At 40.2% G+C, this 20,363-nt stretch overlaps 1 protein-coding gene across 3 annotated transcripts in view; it reads left to right on the top strand.

Moving 5' to 3' along the window:
* LOC132405141 (complement C1q tumor necrosis factor-related protein 2-like) overlaps positions 1-18,172 on the top strand; it is a 37,252-nt gene extending 19,080 nt beyond the window's left edge. For 2 of the 3 annotated variants that reach the window (XM_059989843.1, XM_059989844.1), the window contains exons 2-3: positions 12,986-13,234; positions 15,932-18,172. In XM_059989843.1, the coding sequence (XP_059845826.1) occupies positions 12,991-13,234; positions 15,932-16,563 (876 nt within the window). In that variant the 5' untranslated portion in view covers positions 12,986-12,990 and the 3' untranslated portion in view covers positions 16,564-18,172. Of the gene's footprint in view, positions 1-6,697; positions 6,898-12,985; positions 13,235-15,931 lie in introns of those variants that run through there. The other variant, XM_059989842.1, reaches the window with a different exon arrangement.
* Positions 18,173-20,363: the final 2,191 nt, after the last annotated feature.

Below are 20,363 nucleotides of genomic sequence, written 5' to 3'. Positions count from 1 at the left end.
CCACCCAATCATTGAGCACATCTACATGGAACACTGTCACAGGAAAGCAGCATCCATCACCAGGGACCCCCACCACCCAGCTCATGCTCTCTTCTCACATCAGGAAGGTGATACAGGAGCCTCAGGACTCACACCACCAGGTTCATGAACAGTTAAAACCCCTCAACTATCAGGCTCTTGAACTAAAGGGGATAGCTGCACTCACCATCATTAAAATGTTCCCACAACCAATGGACTCACTTTCAAGGACTCTTCATCTCACGTTCCTGTTATTTATTGCTACTCAATGTAAATATTTGAACTTCCACTGTTTTTTTGTCTTCTGCACTCTGGCTGGGCGGTCTTTCATTCATCCTGTTATAGTTACAATTCTATAGATTTTTTTTGTAATTTATTTTTTTATTGAAGTTCATCATCAAACAAACATTTCCATAAGATGTATTTCAGACATTGTGCATATATATCATATAATCATATATATCACAAATCTCCACAAAGTATTTATCTGAGGTATACACTTATAGAAAAGAGTGGAAAGAAAAAATAAGCAAAAGGAAAGAACTATGTACAAGTAGGGAGTGATTTTTTTTTACAACAAATTCATTGATTTGTGAATAAAATCAGGCCTATGAGGCATTATGTAGTTAAACCATTTTTCCCAGTATGAATCAAATTGTTCCAGCTTATGATTAACAGATGCTGTTATCTTCTCCATTTTGTAAATGTCCATTGTAATTTCCATCCATGTACTTAAAGTTGGGCTCTCCTGTGATAACCATTTCCTAGTAAGTGTCTTTTTACCAGCCACCAATAGTATATTCATTAAATATTTATCTCTTTTTAACCATTCTTGAGGTATATATCCAAAATATAAGGCCTTTCTCTCTAAGGGTATTTCATATTTAAAGATGTCTTGTAAGGCATTGTGTATCCCCCTCCAATAGTTTTTGATAACAGGGCAGTCCCAAAAAATATGATAATGATTTGCATTTTGATTTCCACAATTTCTCCAGCAAACAGGGAGGTTACTATCATAATGGGATTTCTGAGAGGGTGTAATAAAATATCTTATCAAGTTTTTCCATCCAAACTCCCTCCATTTCTGTGAACTGGTACACTTCCATTGATGCCTCCATATTGTTGTCCATTCTTCCTCAGATATAATTATCCCTCCTTCTTTCTCCCATTTTGTTTTAATGTATGAAGTCGAATGTGTTTTAAGATTTGACAACCCCTTATACATGCTTGAAATGATTCTACTACCATTATCTGAATTATATGCTAAAGATTTAATGAGTATGGCCACAAGAAAATATATCTCAGGGTTGTGTATGGTGACATATATGTACTTCGACAATAAAATTTATTGTGAACTTTGAACATGCTTTTAAGGTTAAATAGGGGAATTTTAAAGGCGACATGAGGGGAAGGTTGTTTTTTTTGTAAATGCAGAGGTGCCTGGAATAGCTTACCGGGGCAGTAGTGGAATCAGGCAGTCTGGGGGAGTTTAAGGGGCTTTTGGATAGACACATAAATATGGAGGGAATGGAGAGTTATGGGTGGTACACAGGAAAGGGACATTGGGTATAAATTGGCAACATGGTCAGCACAACACGGTGGGCCAGACGGCCTGTCCAGTGCAATAATGTTCTACGTTCTCACATAGCCCTTGAATAATTCATTACTGTCGATGGCTGCAATCCTTCCATATCCCTTCCTCACTGCCATTGTAAAATGAGTATGTTAACTGGTTCTTAACCTCTAATGACGGCTGTTGTTGAGTGTACAGAAATATTGCACATAAGGCACAATAAGCTATAACAAAATCTCTAGAGTTTATTCAAGGCCTCTTCATGTATCATTCATGGAACATTCTTAAAACATTGTTGCAGCCTTGCTTGACAAATTATTAAAGAGCTAACATCTTAAAAATGATAAATGCTGCTCACAACTATATAGTGTGATATTGATGTCCTTGTAGAGAGAACATTGTATGAGCTGATTTACTGCCACTAATTCATCAAAAGGAGGCTATATTTCAAAAGAAACTTGGCAAAGAAATTCAAGTCATGGCATCTATGTGTTTGAAAGCAGGTGGCCAGTGGCTGAAAACCAGTGTTGAGAGAAGAAGGTACCTCCAGTTGAACTCTGTCTTTGTGTGTGTTTCCCCCTAGCTGTCAGTCTGTGGTTTTGTATTGTCATGTGCTCCTGTCCCCGCTCCTGCTCCACTCTGGCCCCTGTATCACCGAGTACTGCGTCTCTCACCTGTTTCTCATTATTACCTGTATTGCTGCCACCTGTGTCTCATTGTGCTCCACCTATCATCTGCCTCTCTGTTTATCGCTCAGTGTATTTCAGTCCTGTGTTTTCACCTGTTTATTGCCAGATTGTGCCAGTGAATTTTCCTGAGCCTTTCCAATATTCTGTCTGAATATTGACTCTGCCTGTTTCCTGATTCTGGTTTTTGGGTTTCTCTGGATGTTTTGATCTCTGCCTGAACTTTGATGCTGACTTTGTTTGCACCTTGGGATTTGTTACTCAATTAATATCACTGTGTGCACGGTACTGGGACTGTGATTGGATCCCTGCTCCAGCGTCCTGACCTCACCACGTTCACCCAATACCATACACACATTAATGGACAAGCTGCCTTGAAACAAGTACGTGTGACTACTTTACTATTGCAAATTGCTATGTCATTCTAGTTTTGTGGATGCAATAAAATTCAAGCACAAATGTTTAGGGCTGCTGTCTTACCATTTACAGAGGTGTAGCAACTATAGAGGTAGGTTATGGATCCAGGAGCAGGAATTTCATATGTTGTTAAGAGAAAACAAAATGTTGGATTTTGTTTCCCCTAACCCACATACTCAAGGACTCACCTGTAGGCTGGGTTGAATCGCCTTCATTACAGTGTGACAGGTGGCCCTCGTGTCTCCCTGCTTCAAAGTTACTGCAAACCACCCCCCCCCCCAAACCAAACTTGGCCACGTGAACAAAACAATTGTCCTACCATCTTACAGTTCATCTTGCTTGCAGTTTCTTAATCTGCAATCTCTGCTTAGGAGCTGAGTAGCATGGGTGGGTGGGGGGTTGCTTTTGCACGTTATGAGAAGTATCGATTTAACTGTAATTTGTTTCGCCCGCAAGACTTGTCCCAATTATTTACAGGCTGTGCTTGCAGATCATTAACATCTGTTGCTTAAAGTCAGAACTGAAGAGAATTAAGACTGATTTTCCCCAGATGACTGTGTTTATAAGTTAATATGGAATTTCCTTAAATATTGCCATCACTGCCAAATTTCTTGAGGCCTGTGTCAGTGGTAATGCGTAATTAATGCAAGCTAGTAATCTGTAAATCACTAACACCTATGTGCACAGTTATACGGGCCTGTCTCATTATTACCCACAGCTTCCATTCCCACCTCACTACAGTTCCGATTCAGATGCACAGCACAATACCCAGGAGTTTCTTCTGCCTGAAATCTTCCTTGAAGCACATTTACCCCTGTATTTTTAAAGATGGAGAGAGCATAATGCAATTTGTTTCAGGAATGTGGTGAACATATACTGGTAATTCTTGAAAATCAGTAACACCTCAGATCTGAGAGTGGACTATCAGGCCATATATAGTAATAATAGCTTCAATAATCCTAGCCAATCTTGTTTCCTGTCCAATAGCCATCTTTACTCATGTAAGTGGTGAAGGCTGCAACTGCAGCCTACTTTTAACCTCCCTTACAGCCATTGAGTACACCCAGTACTGAGGCTAGATGGAACTTAAACATAGATAAAACCATGATCTTATTGAATGGTCACAGCAGGCTCATGAGAGTGAATAGCCTTCTAGTCGTTATGTTTTAATGGGCAGGTTTTATTCAGCTGTACTGCTTCAATAAAAAATAATGTACAACTGGACGTGCGTGTGTGTGTGTGAGAGTGAGTGATGGGTAACTAAATTTGTCATCGTTATTTCATTGAAATTAATTTCTGACAAACAATTTAGGTAATCTAATTTATATTAAAAAAAAAAGCAACTCAGAATCAGGTTTATTATCACTGGCATGTGTCGTGAAATTTGTTAACTTAGCAGCAGCAGTTCAATGCAATACATAACATAGATGAAAAATTAAAAGAATAATTAAAATAAATAAATAAATCAATTACAGTATATGTATATTGAATAGATTAAAAATTCCTGTAAAGTACAAATAATATACTTTAAAAAAGTGAGGTAGTGTTCAAGGGTTCAATGTCCATTTAGGAGTCGGATGGCAGAACATTGACTTCTCTAACTTCCGTTATTGCCCCTCCTCCCCTTCTTACCCCATCCCTGACATATTTAGTTGTTTGCCTGTTCTCCATCTCCCTCTGGTGCTCCCCCACTCCACCTTTCTTTCTCCTGAGGCCTCCCGTCCCATGATCCTTTCCCTTCTCCAGCTCTGTATCACTTTCACCAATCACCTTTCCAGCTCTTAGCTTCATCCCACCCCCTCCGGTCTTCTCCTATCATTTCGCATTTCCCCCTCCCCCCCACTACTTTAAAATCTCTTACTATCTTTCCTTTCAGTTAGTCCTGAAGAAGGGTCTTGGCCCGAAATGTCGACAGTGCTTCTCCTTATAGATGCTGCCTGGCCTGCTGTGTTCCACCAGTATTTTGTCTGTGTTGTTCATACAAATGAATAGGGGTAATAAAAACCGTACATTGATATGGTGCCCTCAGGACACCCTGAAGCTGAGGCATCCATTACTAAGTGTTTTTGAAGTGTCGTTGGTGTAATGCAGGCAAAAACTTGTATGTCAAGAGCTCCCATAAAGAGTTTGAATGGCATTGACTGAGAAATAGATATTAGCCACAGACAGCAGGGACAAGTTCCTGACTAAACAGTGCCGCAAGATCTTTCTTTTATGCCCTCTAGACATTAAACAAGCATTGGGTTAACATATCGGAGAGATGGCTTTGCATCAGTTTATGCTTGAAGTATCTGACTAGATTTTTGTGCTTATGTTTCTGGAGTGAGGGCAGAATTCACTGCCTTGAAGCGAATGTAAATGCTATCAACTGGACCCAAACTGACGCTATAGTGTCAGTAGTAACTTTGGAAAGGGAATTGGACAAATGTTTGAGAGTGAGAAAAAGGAATAAGAGTTATTTTGATTGTTCTCTCAAAGAGCCAGCATAAGGGCCCTAAACATTCCGTTCAGTAAGATTTTATGTGACTGGTATGACAGCTGAAGTAATACTCAGAATGTGTTGGTTAAAATTTGCTGCTGTGCTTCCTTACATCACAATGGTAGATGCATTTGTAACTGTGAAATGTTGGGGACATGCACAAGTATTAAAGTTTACTGCACAAATACATTTTTCTTGTTTATGGCCTATGGAATTAAGCCCAACAAAAGATTAAATGAAAGGAAAATTAACTTTTTTGAAAAAAACAGGATTGAATATATATTATGCAGAATTGAAGACTGTGGGAGCCATGCATCTATTTTCTGTCTATCTGTAGTGTATTTTGTGTTTGTGTTTATTAAGGGTAATTTGCCGCATGGGTGGGAGTGTGGTTTGACTATACATATTTTGACTACATGTTTTGACTATACATATAGCGAAGAACCCACAGGGTGATGCAAACCTGAGAAACAGAATGTCCAACGTCCCATGCTCCACGTTCTGCTGCAAGCGGAGCATCTTCTGTATCTAATACCTCTCCCGCACATATTAAAATGGCAATTACTGAATGACAAACGTGCGCTGGAAGAATAAGAGGAGCAGATGGAAGAACAGCTACGGAAAAGGGAAAACAGCTATGGAAGGGGAAGGAGCAGCTACAGTGAATAAGGAGTCGCTGAAGTTGCAGGAAGGAATTGCCACACAGATGGTGAAAGTTAATGTGTGAAGGGCTAGAAGTGAGATGGACACTGAACACTGAATGTGCTCCAGCGGGACAGTCCTATGGTGTGAGTCCCTATATTGACAGGGCACAGAGATAACCCAACACACTCAGTGTTGATTCATTTGTCCCTCAAATGTCTGAAACATGAGTCAGGACCCTAAGAGGCAGTACAGGGTGTTCACTCTCAGCCTGCACTAAGGAGGTATCTGAACCTATCACATCCAACAGCTCACAGTGCTCATGAGGACATGAACTTACAGCAGAGAAATGCTCTTGTTTAGATGATAGAGGTCTGAATAGTACTGTGGATGTTATGAAGAGACAAAACCTTACTGGTACAAAAATGTATTTCATCTCTGCCTAAAAGAGAGATTCAAATCTGCAATGGTGGCCCACTGCAGTATTATGCATTAATGAGGGTTTTTAAGAACAGTGTTGAGGCAAAACAGGCAATTATGGTGTAGCATTAGGCTACATCCAAAAGGACCTTGATTAGGCACCTATCAGATTTGAAGACATGAACACCCTGCAAGACTACGGCCTGTTTCCTGGAGGTTGTTGTAATGACGTGGAAGAAGTGTGGTACATGCAAGAGCCAATGAGTCGATTGTAATAAAGAAATTGCCTAATATGCTTTGTGATAATTGGAGAACGGCGTACTGTAAACTGCAAGGAAGGCACAACTGTAAAATTACTTTCACCGACATTGTTAATTTTATTGAAAGACAAGTAAAGGTTGTTCCACACCTGGTGTTTGGGAATACATAGGAAGCTACCTCACCGGCACCAAGCAAAACTGTGAACAAAATTCAGTCACAATGTCGTTCTAAGGCTAAAGGAAGCAGCTTTGCCACTACTGTTACCACTGAGAGAAGTAAAGCTAAAACTGAACCTGGAACTAATGTAAGGGAAATGGTCTCGTCAGCCAAAAGGGTTTGTTTGTTCTGCGAGGGTGAACACATGTTGGATTTGTGCCCTCAGCTGGAGGAAAAAGATCATGGTGAGAAAATTCCCTTTTTAAAATAAAATGGCTTTTGCTTTGGTTTTTTGTGTATGACACGTCAGCAAGGATTGTAGAATGCATTTTTCCATGCAAGATATGTAGTGGCAGGCATCCCAGCATACTTCATATTCACTCTGATGAAGAGAGTGCAGAATCAAAACAAGCTGTGAAAAATTCAGGCACAGCAATGAGTAGTACCCTGGTATCTAATGGCCTTACAGGGAATGGCGATCATGATGGTAAACTTCACGTAATTCCAGTACAAATGAAGTCCAAGAAGGGTAACAAGACAGTGGTTACTTATCAAGGAAGATCAAGGAAGTACAGCAATGTTCTGAACAGTGGGCCTCATGAACAAGCTCAGCCTCACGGGAACACATTGATGAAGGAAGAGCAGTAGATGTAGTGTATATGGATTTCAGCAAGGCATTTGATAAGGTACCCCATGCAAGGCTTATTGAGAAAGTAAGGAGGCATGGGATCCAAGGGGACATTGCTTTGTGTATCCAGAACTGGCTTGCCACAGAAGGTAAAGAGTGGTTGGAGATGGGTCATGTTCTGTATGGAGGCCGGTGACCAGTGGAGTGCCTCAGGGATCTTTTCTGGGACCCCTTCTCTTTGTGATTTTTATAAATGACCTGGATGAGGAAGTGGAGGGATGGGTTAGTAAGTTTGCTGATGACACAAAGGTTGGGGGTGTTGTGGATAGTGCTGTCAGAGTTTACAGTGGGACATTGATAGAATGCAAAACTGGGCTGAAAAGTGACAGATGGATTTCAACCCAGGTAAGTGTGAGGTGGTTCATTTTGGTAGGTCAAATACGATGGCAGAATATAGCATTAGTGGCAAGACTCTTGGCAATGTGGAGGATCAGAGGGATCTTGGGGTCCGAGTCCATATGACAGTCAAAGCTGCTGCGCAGGTTGACTCTATGGTTAAGAAGGCATACAGTGCATTAGCCTTCATCACCCATGAGATTTGAGTTTAAGAGCAGAGAGGTAATGTTTCAGCTATATAGGACCCTGGTCAGACCCCACTTAGAGTACTGTGTTCAATTCTGGTCGTCTCTCTACAGGAAAGATGTGGAAACCATAGAAAGGGTGTACAGGAGATTTACAAGGATGTTGCCTGAATTGGGGAGCATGCCTTATGAAAAAAGGTTGAGTGAACTTGGCCTTTTCTCCTTGGAGCAACGGAGGATGAGAGGTGACCTGATTGAGGTGTTAAGATGATGAGAGGCATTGATCGTGTGGATAGTCAGAGGCTTTTTCCCCAGGGCTGAAATGACTAACAAGAGGGTGCACAGTTTTAAGGTGCTTGGTGGTAGGTACAGAGAAGATGTCAGCAGTAAGTTTTTTTTATGCAGAGTGGTGAGTGCGTGGAATGGGCTGCTGGTGACGGTGGTGGAAGCAGATACAATAGGGTCTTTTAAGAGACTCCTGGACAGGTACATGGAACTTAGAATAGAGGGCTATGGGTAACACTAGGTAATTTCTGAAGTAAGTAAGTGTTTGGCACAGCGTTGTGGGCTGAAGGGCCTGTATTGTGATGTAGGTTTTCTATGTTTCTATGAAAAAGGACATGCATTCTCTTGCACACCATGGGTCAAGAGAAGATCCTGGGTAGCTGCACTGCTTCAAGATTGAAAGTGACTGGCTTTGTTGTTGGTGCTCAGTTGTTCAGTTGAATCTGACTCTTTGTGACCATAGGGTCCATAGAGTTTTTGTGGCAAGATACGGAAGTAGACTACCAGGCCTTTCTTCCGCACAGATACTGCTGCTGCCCAGGTTGGGTTTGAACTCAGGACCATCTGCCACTACACCACCAGCCAGCTTAGATGTTGAAAACGATTGTGAATTAACTAACATCTATATGCAGGAAATTATGCTTGTCTACAAAGGGCACTTTCCTCATCAGAGAGATCTACAGGGATGACCTCAGCTGAAACACCTCCACTTGCCAGAGATTGATTCAGAAATTGAGCTGCCGATAGGGACAAATGTACCTCAAGCATTGGTGCCATTGCAAGTCATTCACAGTGTTAATGATGGACCCTATGCAATTAGTCCAATGGTGGGTTGGACTGGGAATGGACCACCGGAAGGAGATCATGGTGATGGACGAGACTGTGCACAGCCAGAGCTAACAGTGAACAAGAGCTCATTTTTGAACTTCGATGAGCTTTGGCAGTGGCAATTCAAGGCAGACTGCCCTGAATGCAGTCAAGATGAACAACCCACTTTGTCAAGAGAAGACCAGAAGTTCATGGAGCTGGTTGCAAATTCTGCAAAAACCGGTGGACGGGCATGACCCGACTAGTTTACCTTTGTGGAAGAAGGATGTTAACATGCCTAATAATAAGCCTGCTGAACAATGTGCTCTAAGTCTAAGGAAAAGGTTTTGTCATTTCACACCGAAGGCACAGCTTTCATGTCGGTTGTCATCTCCAAAGGTCATGCTGAAAGTGTGCCAGCACAGAATCTGGAAAAGTCTGGTATAATCCCCATCATGATGTTCATCACCCCAGAAAAGGGGAAGTTCATGTTGTCAGGGACTTGTCAGGGAATATCACTTAATGCTCCGCTTTCACAGAGAACAGATCTTACTAGCTCACTGATTGGAGTCATGACCAGATTCAGAAAAGAATCAGTGGAGATCATGGCAGTTATTGATTCAATGTTTCATCAGATTTAAGAACCTGCAGAAGATGCAGATCTGCAGAGGGTTCTCTGGTAGCCTGATGCAATCCGCAGCCAAGACTATAGAAAGGTAGTCTCTTTGGAGCCGCAAGACGGTGATTAAAGTTTTGCATTGCCTCGATGTTGATGACTGCCTTGTGTCAGTGTTTGCTGAGGAAGAAGCAGCGTCTCTATCATGACGTATCCATTTGTGCTAAAGGCAGTTTCTGACTCACAACATGGATAAGCGACATAGTGTGCTATCTGTGATACCAGAAGAGCACCAGGCGAAGGATAGGAAGGATTTGGATTTGGATCAAGATATTCCTTTGGTGGAGAGAGTGCAATGGTGCATTCAGTCTGATACTTCCATGATCCAAGATAGACCACTCACCAGAAGGGATCCTTCTCCAATGTTAGTTCCATCTATGATCCTTTAGGAATCTTGAGTCTGGTGGTGTTACCTGCTAAGAAGATTCTACAAGGTATATGTAAGAAAGTGCTTGGCTGGGACAATGCTATACCAATATCAGTTGCTCATGAGGGGACAAGCTGACAGGAAGTACCCTGCCCGCTGGAAGTCTTCACGGTTGTTAGATGGGTGAGACCCTTGGATTTTGGTAAAGTTACTGCTGCACAGTTACACCACTTTGCAGATGAAAGCGAAGGTGGTTATGGAGCAGTGACCTGCCTGTTTTTGCCTGTTCTCAGGTGGATAGTTTTTTTTATCATGGGAAAATCCAGGGTAGCTCAATTGAAGTTGGTTCCTATCCCTCGTATGGAGCTCATCATTGCTACGATGCAAAGCCGCATGGACACCTTGTGCAGGAAGGAGTTGCACATGCAGCTTCAGGGCTCACTCGTTTGGACTGATAGTACTTCTGTGCTGAAATATATCAAGAATGAAACTTCATTGCTAACAGAGTTTCAGAGATTAAGGTCTCACAAGCATCTCAGTGGAGGTATGTAAACTCTTCAAGCAACCCAGCAGATGTGGCCTCAGAGGGCTGAAGGTGAAGACTTTTCTGAATAAGACACGGGTGACCGGACCTCAGTTTCTTCTTTAGCTTGAAACCGAACGGCCTGTGAATCCTGATTGTTTTGGAGAACTTATGCTAGATGATCCGAAAGTAAAGGGGATTGTAACAACGAATGTCGCTCAGATTGCAGAGGAGGCAAATGCAGTAATACCTATAATCCATTACTTCTTGCCCTAGACCTGATTGAGAAAGACAATGGCCTGGAATCTTAGATTTAAGAACCTGCTCTTGTTTCTTAGTCAGAAGAGAAAGCAAGTGAGTATCTTATTCAGTATTCTAGTTCAGTCTAACTTCACTGAAGAACAACAAGGATATCCTTTTGGGGGGGGGGAGATTGAGAAGGTCGAAGGTCAGATTGACTGAGACTGTCCTTCCGGGGGGGTGGGAGGGGAGCTCGGAAAGGCTAAAATGGAGATCATTAGTTTTTGCCAAAGAAAGAGATTACCAGATGAATTCTCAAGTTTGAAAAGGGGAGAAAGTGTTCAAAAGGTCATCAATTCTACTATAAAGGTACAGAATCTTGATGAAAAGGATTTCCATCCAGTTCACTGTGAAGTAGAGTCCATTATCAATGGTGGTCCGATTGCTAAAGCATCATCCAATCCTAATGATTGGAAGCATTAACACCCAACCACCTGTTGTTTCTGAAGAGCTCCCCATCCTTACTGCCAAGAGAGTTCTAAAAGGAAGACATTTATGCTTATCATAGATAGAAGCAAGTCCAACGCATGTCAAACTTGCTTTGGAAATGGTGGGTCAAAGAGCATTTACCACAGCTACAAGGACATCAGGAGTGGACAGGTATAAAATACAATTTTCTTCCAGGAGATATCGAGGTTATAGTTCGTGACACAGCACCTTGAAGTTCATGGATCACGGGAAGAGTTATTCAAGTCTTTCCAGACAGAAGAGGATTTGTGCAGCAGATGTGCATCAAGACCAAGACCAACTGTCTGGGTCGGCCTATAAACAGGATCTGTCTTCTACAGGAGGCAGAGGTTTGAGGAGCTACAGCTCTAGAAGCTTCACGACGACTTTGACCTGACAGAGAGTGGTGGTAAAGGTCACTCTGTACTGGGCTAAGTGCTGGTAGCCTCTAGCCTAGGTGACTGTTGCATGACTTGTCTGGAAGAAAAAAGAAAGGGAACATTTGAATAATGTTAAGATTTCATGTCTCCTACTTTTAGCAGTATGTAGTTGTAATTATTATAGTGTAATAATTAAGGGGCTGGGATATAGGAGCCACGTATCTATTTTCTGTCTGCATTGTATTTTGTGTTATGCATTTTTTATGGGTAATTTGTCACGTGTGTTGGGGCATAGTAGAAGTGAAGAGTATAGTTACATATTCATGCTTTGTCTTTAGTGAGTTTTAGCCTGGTTAGAGTAGGGAGTAGGCCCAGGGAAATTATGCATGAAGATTCAAAGAAAAATTCTCATCTGTAATTCATGGTAGAATTCTTAAAGGAAGGAAATTGTGGCTCTTCTTGACTAAACTTTACAGGAATAAATACTGAAGTTTATTACAAAAGAAGCAACTCACGGAGTAGCCAGAGGAAACTATTTAATAAATCCAAACCAACTCAGATTATTGGAAACATTTGGTTTGCTTTAAAGATGTAGCCTAATTTCTTGTTAAATATACAATGTTGATCCCATGTCTTTATTTATAAGATCCATTTGACGGGACCTTTAGGGTTAACTGAGGCCCCCTTCAATAACTCTGCTGGCTTGTAAATTGTAACAATCTGTACTTATAAGGAAGGAGATCTGATAGCATCACAATAGAAGGCTGTACACTTATTAAGTAATGTCACTGTTAGTAAACCCTGTTACAGAATAATCCCTTTTATGTCCTTGCAGAATATCAGATAGAAAGAGATCTAAACAGCAAGGAAGGGAAATAGAGGGAATAAAATGATTAAATGAGCAATGCACACTACTGTGGGAGCCAGGTACAATTTCTTCATAATTAGACTTCCTCCACCCATCATTACCTGGGAGACTGTTGTACACACAAATCGTACACCTAAAACAAGAGGTAGTTGTAGGTAATCTCACATGTGCCCTCAGCCTCTTTCAAATTGTATCTATTTGCTTTCTACATACTGCCCCATTTATTTTTCCTCCTTATGCCAAATATGGAGGGGTCCAACTGACCTGGCAAAGGTCAGTATTGAGCTGTCTCTGTAACGTTCAGTCTCAAGACAACTTCCTTTCCAAATGCCCGTGTTTTTCACAAATGGCCTGCTTCATATTTAGCCTCCATTCAGTTCTGAACTTGGGAACTGTCACAGGGTTTTGGATTTTGAGCTCAATGAAACGCCGCTTAAAGCAATAAACAATAAGCTGTGTTAACTTTCCTAGATCGGATGATGCTCTGGCTGCTGCTTCTTGCCTGCTTTACATCCCATGCTGCCAATCAACTCCCGACCAACCGAAAGTCATCCATTACGTTTGATCCTTCCCAGCTTATCTGCAGTGCACCTGGTCCTCCGGGAGTTCGTGGGTCTCCAGGATATCCTGGACCTCCAGGCCCGGTTGGACGAATGGGATTCCCTGGAAAAGATGGTATGGATGGGAAGGATGGTCAAAAGGGAGAGAAGGGAGAAGAAGGTAAAATAATGGTGTTGCTTCTTTCAGTATTTTCCATCGGCATGTCTGGAATTTATAAATCTGGCTGTCAATATTTTTGCTTGATTACATACAGAGAGCATGGTCATAAAGAGATAGATAACTTGTATAAATATTTACAAGTTTTACTACAATTCATCACACTTGTAATAATGTGCACCTTGCAAAGTAATAGCCTCACATCAAGTAACCTATACTATAGTTCAAATTATATATAGTTAAGGACTAGTTAAAGTTTAGAATAGAAATGTTTTCATAAAGTTCTTAAACTTAGTAAATTAAGATTTCAAATCTGTTAAAATTATATAGTTTAAATTATAAATCTAGTGCATTATCAAGCATTATTTACGATATTCAAAGATTCAAAGTACATTTATTATCAAAGTATGTATTAATTATACAAATCTGAGATTTATCTGCTTACAGGCAGGCACAAAGCAAGAAACCTGAAAGAACGCAATAAAAAAAATAAAGACCAACCCCCAATATGCAGAGAAAGAGAGAGAAAAAGCACAAATCATGCAAACAATAGAATTGAGCAACAGCATTCTGAACAAAATTGAGTCCTTAGATCCAAATCCTGGGAACAGCCTTGGGTAGGCCCAAGCTTCAGTCTCAGTTCATCATATTAGCAGGGAGCAAACAGTCACAAAGCCAGGGCAGTCTCACAGGCTCAGCACGAAATCTGCCCGACTCCCACCTCTGTTCCCAACACCCTGGCTTTCCCATCTATCTAGGCTGGCTCTTAAGCTGTCCAAAGTACGGATCGTACCTCGCATTAGGGCCAGGGCCCCACCACAGCGATACGTTCTGGGCCTAGACCTCACTGCCCAGCCCGAAAGCTGTTCTTGACCTTTCCAAATCAGCTCAATGCTTCGAGCGATCGGACATCACACCTGGGTTAGTTGGACAGGCATGAAAACTCAGAAGACAGCACTCAATAACATAATTAGTCTATAACAAATGATAATTAAATATCAAACTCCTTGGACTTTAAACATTATAAAATCATAAACATCTAGGAAATATGACTCAGCATTTTCTTTTCCCTACCCTAATACTCCTCCAATCTCAGTCCTTTATAAGGTTAAAAGATGTGAATAGACTTTATTTCCTAATTTTGTTAACTAATTTGAAACCAATGTCCACGTATAATAATAGAATGGTGTGGGATGGAACCATACACATATAGTTCTATTATTTGTACCATTCTAGACCAAAGCTTGACTTCTGTTGTGATAGTGTTAGATTCACTGTCTTCAAAGCCCATCTGATATATCTGTGGGTACCTGTAGGGTACCTGAGGGTATCTGTGGGTACCTTCTCTAAAGAGAGATTATACTGTATCAGCTTGCTCTTCAGAGACTAGCTTTATTCCCTGTCTAGTTTGGATGAACATTTAACACATATTTAACAATCACAAAGGATTTTTGATTTATAAAATATGTCCAAATTCCAAAAGATTTATAAACTACAGAGATCCAAACACAAGTACAATTCTTACAAAGTAAAAGAACGTACCTACAAGTTGCAGAGGAACAAGTCATCTGTCACAAAAACTGAAGGCTGAGGAATGAATTCTAGTTCTTCTTTCTGTCATTCTCCTTGTCATTTTGTACAATCCAAAATGTTTTCTAACATTTATACTGTTTTTCTACCAGTTGACATTATCTGCATGTGACTTTTTTCAGATACCTTTGCAGGGGCAAAGTAATTCACACAGATGGTCTGAAAGCACCTGATCACAGTGCTTCCAGTCACCCACATTAATGCTGTGAGGGCTGACTCTCTGAGTACGCAAACTGTCCCAACTATCGATTGATCAACTATACCTGTGACCATGTTTGACGGGCTAAGTGACAAAATCTGTCTGGCTCAAGTTTAAGCCTCCTTAAACTCAATCACAATGGTGCAAATAACCTAGCCATGGTCTGGTTTGATGCAAGCCAATTAACATAACCCCATTGTCTTCTTTAGTTCAACATAGATCTCCAAGACCTCATTGTTAACTTGTTTACAACAAGAAACTGAACAAGGAATATCGGCTAGAAGTTTAACTTTGTCACAGACAATTCCGTATGCTTGGAAAGGCCATGCTGCCACAGTAGAAAGCTGAAGTTAGCAATAATTCTCTTGGGCCCTGGAAAATCAATAGCTATCACATGGCCATTATGGATTTGGGTTTCAGAGTAAATTCTAAATTCTTTAACAAGTGTTGTAAATGACCAGAAAATAAATAATGCAATACTAACATATTACTAACTTTTACTGTCCACTCTAGATAGTTGTACAGTTTAACATTAAAAATGCAACATTTTAAGGATTACAACACACAGTACTGTCATGAAAGAAAATGGAAAGCACACAATAACAAACAGAAATATCTATGATTGGATTTAGTGATTGTTCTGGCAGGTTCCTTAAACTTCATGCTAACATAAAGAGATTCTTTAAGCTGTGGTTTGTGAAAGAAAAAATGACCTTGTATTCATGATTCACCTTTCGTGACCTCAGGATGAACTGCTTAACAATAATAGAAATACTTTGGAAGTGAAGTCACTGCTGTAACACGATTTTACACGTTTGTGACCAACTATGCTTCCAGAACGTCTTGATCTTCTGTTTCAATACTGAACCTCTATAATCATGTCGAGAAAAATAAACTCATTTTCTTTTCAGGTGACAGAGGAAAAGAAGGAAGAAGTGGGAAACCTGGTGTGAAGGGAGTACGGGGAGCTATTGGCAAAGCAGGCCCCCGAGGACCAAGGGGCCTTAGAGGTGTTCAGGGTAATACAGGAATACGTGGACCAAAAGGCACAAATGGAAACAAAGGTGGGCCTGGTTTGCCCGGAATCTGCAATTGTGGCATTAACACAGCAAGGTCTGCCTTCTCTGTAGCCATCACCCACAGCTACCCCAAGGAACGCATGCCCATCAAATTTGATAAGGTTCTTTTAAATGAAGGAGGACACTATAATGTTTCCAGTGGAAAATTCATATGTTACATACCTGGCATTTACTACTTCTCCTATGATGTGACCTTGGCCAATAAACACCTTGCTATTGGGTTGGTGCACAATGGTCAATATCGTATAAAGACCTTCGATGCTAACACTGGTAACTATGACGTGGCTTCTGGTTCAACTATCATGTACTTGAAGCGTAAAGATGAAGTCTGGCTGCAGATTTTTTATTCTGAACAGAACGGCTTGGTTTATGATCGTAACTGGGCTGATAGCTTATTTACTGGCTTTATGATTTACGTTGACCAGGACTATCTCAATGAAATCGATGAAGAGCAAATCTTCTAGGAAACTCATTCTTTATACCATGATAAACAGCCAAAAATGCTGCAATAGTTTGTTCAACCTGTTTATAAATATCCTTTTCTGGAATTTGCTCTCAGTGATAACAGCCATCACCCTAACAAAATAACAGTATCTCCATCACAATAGAGACAGAAGAATGTCACAGGGAACAAGAAGGTTTTTAAGTAATGTATTTTCTGAGAAGATACATTGACAAGTTTACATTTAGTACCCATGCTGGTTATCCCAAGAAAATAACGATGGTCCTTAATGATATTTTTCAGAACAGAATGATTTGCAGGGCTGTTTTAGAGGTCACAGTATCAGCTGATGAGCGTGGCCTGGAACTGTTTGAAGATCTGCCTGGATCTTTCAATTTCACCGTGTAGAAAACAATGAATTATTTAGGATTTTACAACCATCTGGCAGCTTTCAACGTGATTATTTCTTGAATAATGACCATTCTTAACTAATCTAGCACTTAACCCAGCTCATGGAAGGAATGCTGTTATTTCTTTGCCAGTCTCTGCCTTGACTGTCAGTGAAAGTTTGACTTGCATCGAATAGTTTCCGTGAGAGAAAACAATACCCACTTTGAAAAATCAGTGATTCTGAGGAGAATAGGAGGTGGGTTAGGGGTGCTTGGGAGTAAGAGAAGGGAAAGGGGCACCCACTTGTGTGTTGATGTTGTGCTTCATTTCAACTCTGAGGTCTGAGAGGGACACCAGAACTCTTTAGAAAAACACAACATTAGGGTTTCTGTGATGACTGCGTCTTTGTTGGGCTTCATAGAGATACTGCCAGAGATTCCAATTGATAAGCAGAAAGAGGGATAAGCAAGGTCAACATCAGTCTTAAACATACCTTGTCTGGATGTCTTTCTCTTCCACCTTCCCACTGTAAATTTCCTCATTCTCATTTACCTCCAAACATTCTGTATCATCTGACCATATTCTCATTTCTGCCACCCAGCTGGTGATTTCAGTTGGGAGTCCAAATCACAAGCAATGGAAGTGAAATTTAGGAGATTATATCTCTCTGGGCTTCATGTGACAGCCAGCGTGTGATCTGATGACATTTCCAAGCACCCATGCTTACACGTGGGACTGCAAAGATTATGCTTGAACTGTTAATCTCAAGTTTTGTGCTCCTACTTTGAAAAGTACACTACGGATATTCCCTTACGACCAATATAGCATGGTTGGAAATATAATCATGGTAATGTATTCACATACTAAACAACAGCACCATATAGCATCGGCAGTTGGACACAAATACACTTTTGGTAAAATAGGAAAAAAATCCAAAATTTGACTTCATACCACTTCGACTCAGATTTCTAACTCGGGTAGAAATCTTGACTTTTTACTTTTACTCTGGCCTTACTATGTTTTATTAAAATGTATTATGACGTACAGGTAGGAGTCTATTTACTTGATGTGGTGCTGCATTGATATGTGTATATTCTGGGATTGTGAAATGTTTGCAATGGAAAGGTATAATGGGGGAACATTTGATTACAGTTGGTATCCATTAGGAAACCTGTTAGAAAAGTTGACTTTCTTGTGTAAGGAATTAAACATGTTGAAACTTGAAATAAAGAACATTTATTTGGGAAGAAACGACTCATTGTTATTTCATTAAAATTAAAAACATAGTGTGCAAAGTTAAAAGCAATGAAACTTGGGGTAAAAAAAATTAAGTGTAACCTACTGATTTTAAATGAGTTCAACAACCACTTTTATCATGTTTACTAAATCACCATTTAAAAAGTGATTCAAAAATTCTTGGTGAGTGTGGAAACCAATAACACAATGCTCCACTTCCATAAGACTATAAGAAATAGGAACAGTGGTAATCATTCAGTTGTTTGAGGTTGCTCTGCCACTCATGAATCAACATTCTTAACACTCTGTTCTTCCCCCAGAACCTTTGATTGTCCTACTGATTATCCATCACAAGGATCTTTATTCAAGGATTACTTCCTGGGGCAATAAAAACTTGTAAAGACTTTAAAAGAAATCCTTTCTCATCCCAGTCTTAAACAAGCTAAACTTCATCTGATACTATAACATCTGGTCCAAAGCTCTCCCATGCAGGAAAACAACCATACAGTAATTACCCACTAAGAGGTCACCAATGAGTACAGGCTCGGGTTGTTCAATCTTTGCCTCATCCCAGACAACCTTCTCTGAATTGTCTCCCATGTTAATATACGTTTCCATCAAGGGACCAAAAACTGCACAACATACTCTTGAGGTGGTCTCACTAATGCCTTGTACAGATGTAATAGATCTTCCCTAACTTTTACACTCCAACCAACTGAAATTAAAAGTTAGCATTACACATCCCAATTACTTACTGCATTTGCACACTAGCTTTGTTTTTCATGGTTAGACCTCCAAATCTTTGTCTGCAAATCTCCACAGTATTTTTCTATCTAAATTAATTATTTCCCCTCTGAAATGAACACATTATCGTCTATTTGCCTATATTTTGCTTACCCATTCTATCTATTAATATCTTTAAACTTGCATCATGCCCCAGCTCCTGCCCAACCCCACCAGCTTTTGTTTCATCTGCACAATTCATTACAATGCCTTCACTTCCTTTCTCTAATTCATTAATATATACAATAAACAGTAACAATCCCATCACTGATCCCTATGTTATCTCCTTGAAAATGATAACATTACTCTACTAAATGTGTCTGGCTAGTTAATCAATCCTCTATCATAATATAACTATATTATGTTGAACACTATGAGTTCTTAACTTGTGATATAACTTTCATGAGGCACCTTGCAAACTTATAAAGATGAAAATATACTACATTTAACTCATTCCTTCTATCCACTATGAATGATACTTCCTCAAAAGAACTCTAAAAGATTTGTCCTCCTTAAGGGACATGAACTCCTTGGAAAGTGAGAGGGAGGTAAACATACTGAAATATGCAAGATCCTTGGGGGGGGGGGGGGAGGGTGAGTCAATAAAGTAGATGTTCAGATGTTTTCTCTACTAAGAGAATCACAAGTAAAGAAATGAAACAAGGGGCTGGTGATTCAAAAATAAGGAGCATAGCAGTATCCCTTGGAGACGAGTGAATCTCTGGAATTCTCTGTGAAGAGTGTTGAAGACGAGATTGTACGATTAAAATGGAGATGGAGAAGTATTTGAAAGATCAAGGAACTGAGATTCTAGGAACTAACAAAGAATAGTTGAAGCCAGATTAGATTAGCCAAGGTACACTAAATGGCGCAGTACGCTTGAGGGCCCCGGCGACCTACTCCTGCTTCTATTTTCTCAGGTTTCTTTCTGACACGACTTCCTCTTCATGAAGCTAAACTGATTCCCCTCAATCTGAATACAACATTCCAAATGTTCTACCATTACCTTCTTAATACATGTTTCCAATATTAAACAAAGTTAAACAAAGCCTAAAGTTAACTGTTTTCTCACCCCACTCTTTTTTAAGGGTATAACATTGGAATTCCCTCAATTCTTTGGGATCTTCCCAAAATCAAAGAATTTTTGAAAAATTAAGGCCAATGCTTTCATTATGTCTCACTCCTTTTTTTAAAAAAAAGTCCCTAATATGTAAACCATCTGCTTTTGCTAAACAAATTCTCTAGATAATGCATTTAATTTCTCCCTTGCATTTTGTTGATATTGATAGGACGTGTGTAGTATATTCCACCCTAAACATTCTGAGATAAGATCTTAGAGCAGAAGAATATTTATTCAATTTTTCTCATTATATATTGCCTGATCCAAAAAAAATGTTCCTTAGTTTCCTCCAG

Source organism: Hypanus sabinus, chromosome 15, assembly GCF_030144855.1.
Source record: "Hypanus sabinus isolate sHypSab1 chromosome 15, sHypSab1.hap1, whole genome shotgun sequence".
NCBI classification, from domain to species: domain Eukaryota; kingdom Metazoa; phylum Chordata; class Chondrichthyes; order Myliobatiformes; family Dasyatidae; genus Hypanus; species Hypanus sabinus.
Note: the sequence above shows the minus strand (reverse complement) of the source record. Positions and strands in the feature narration are given on the sequence as shown.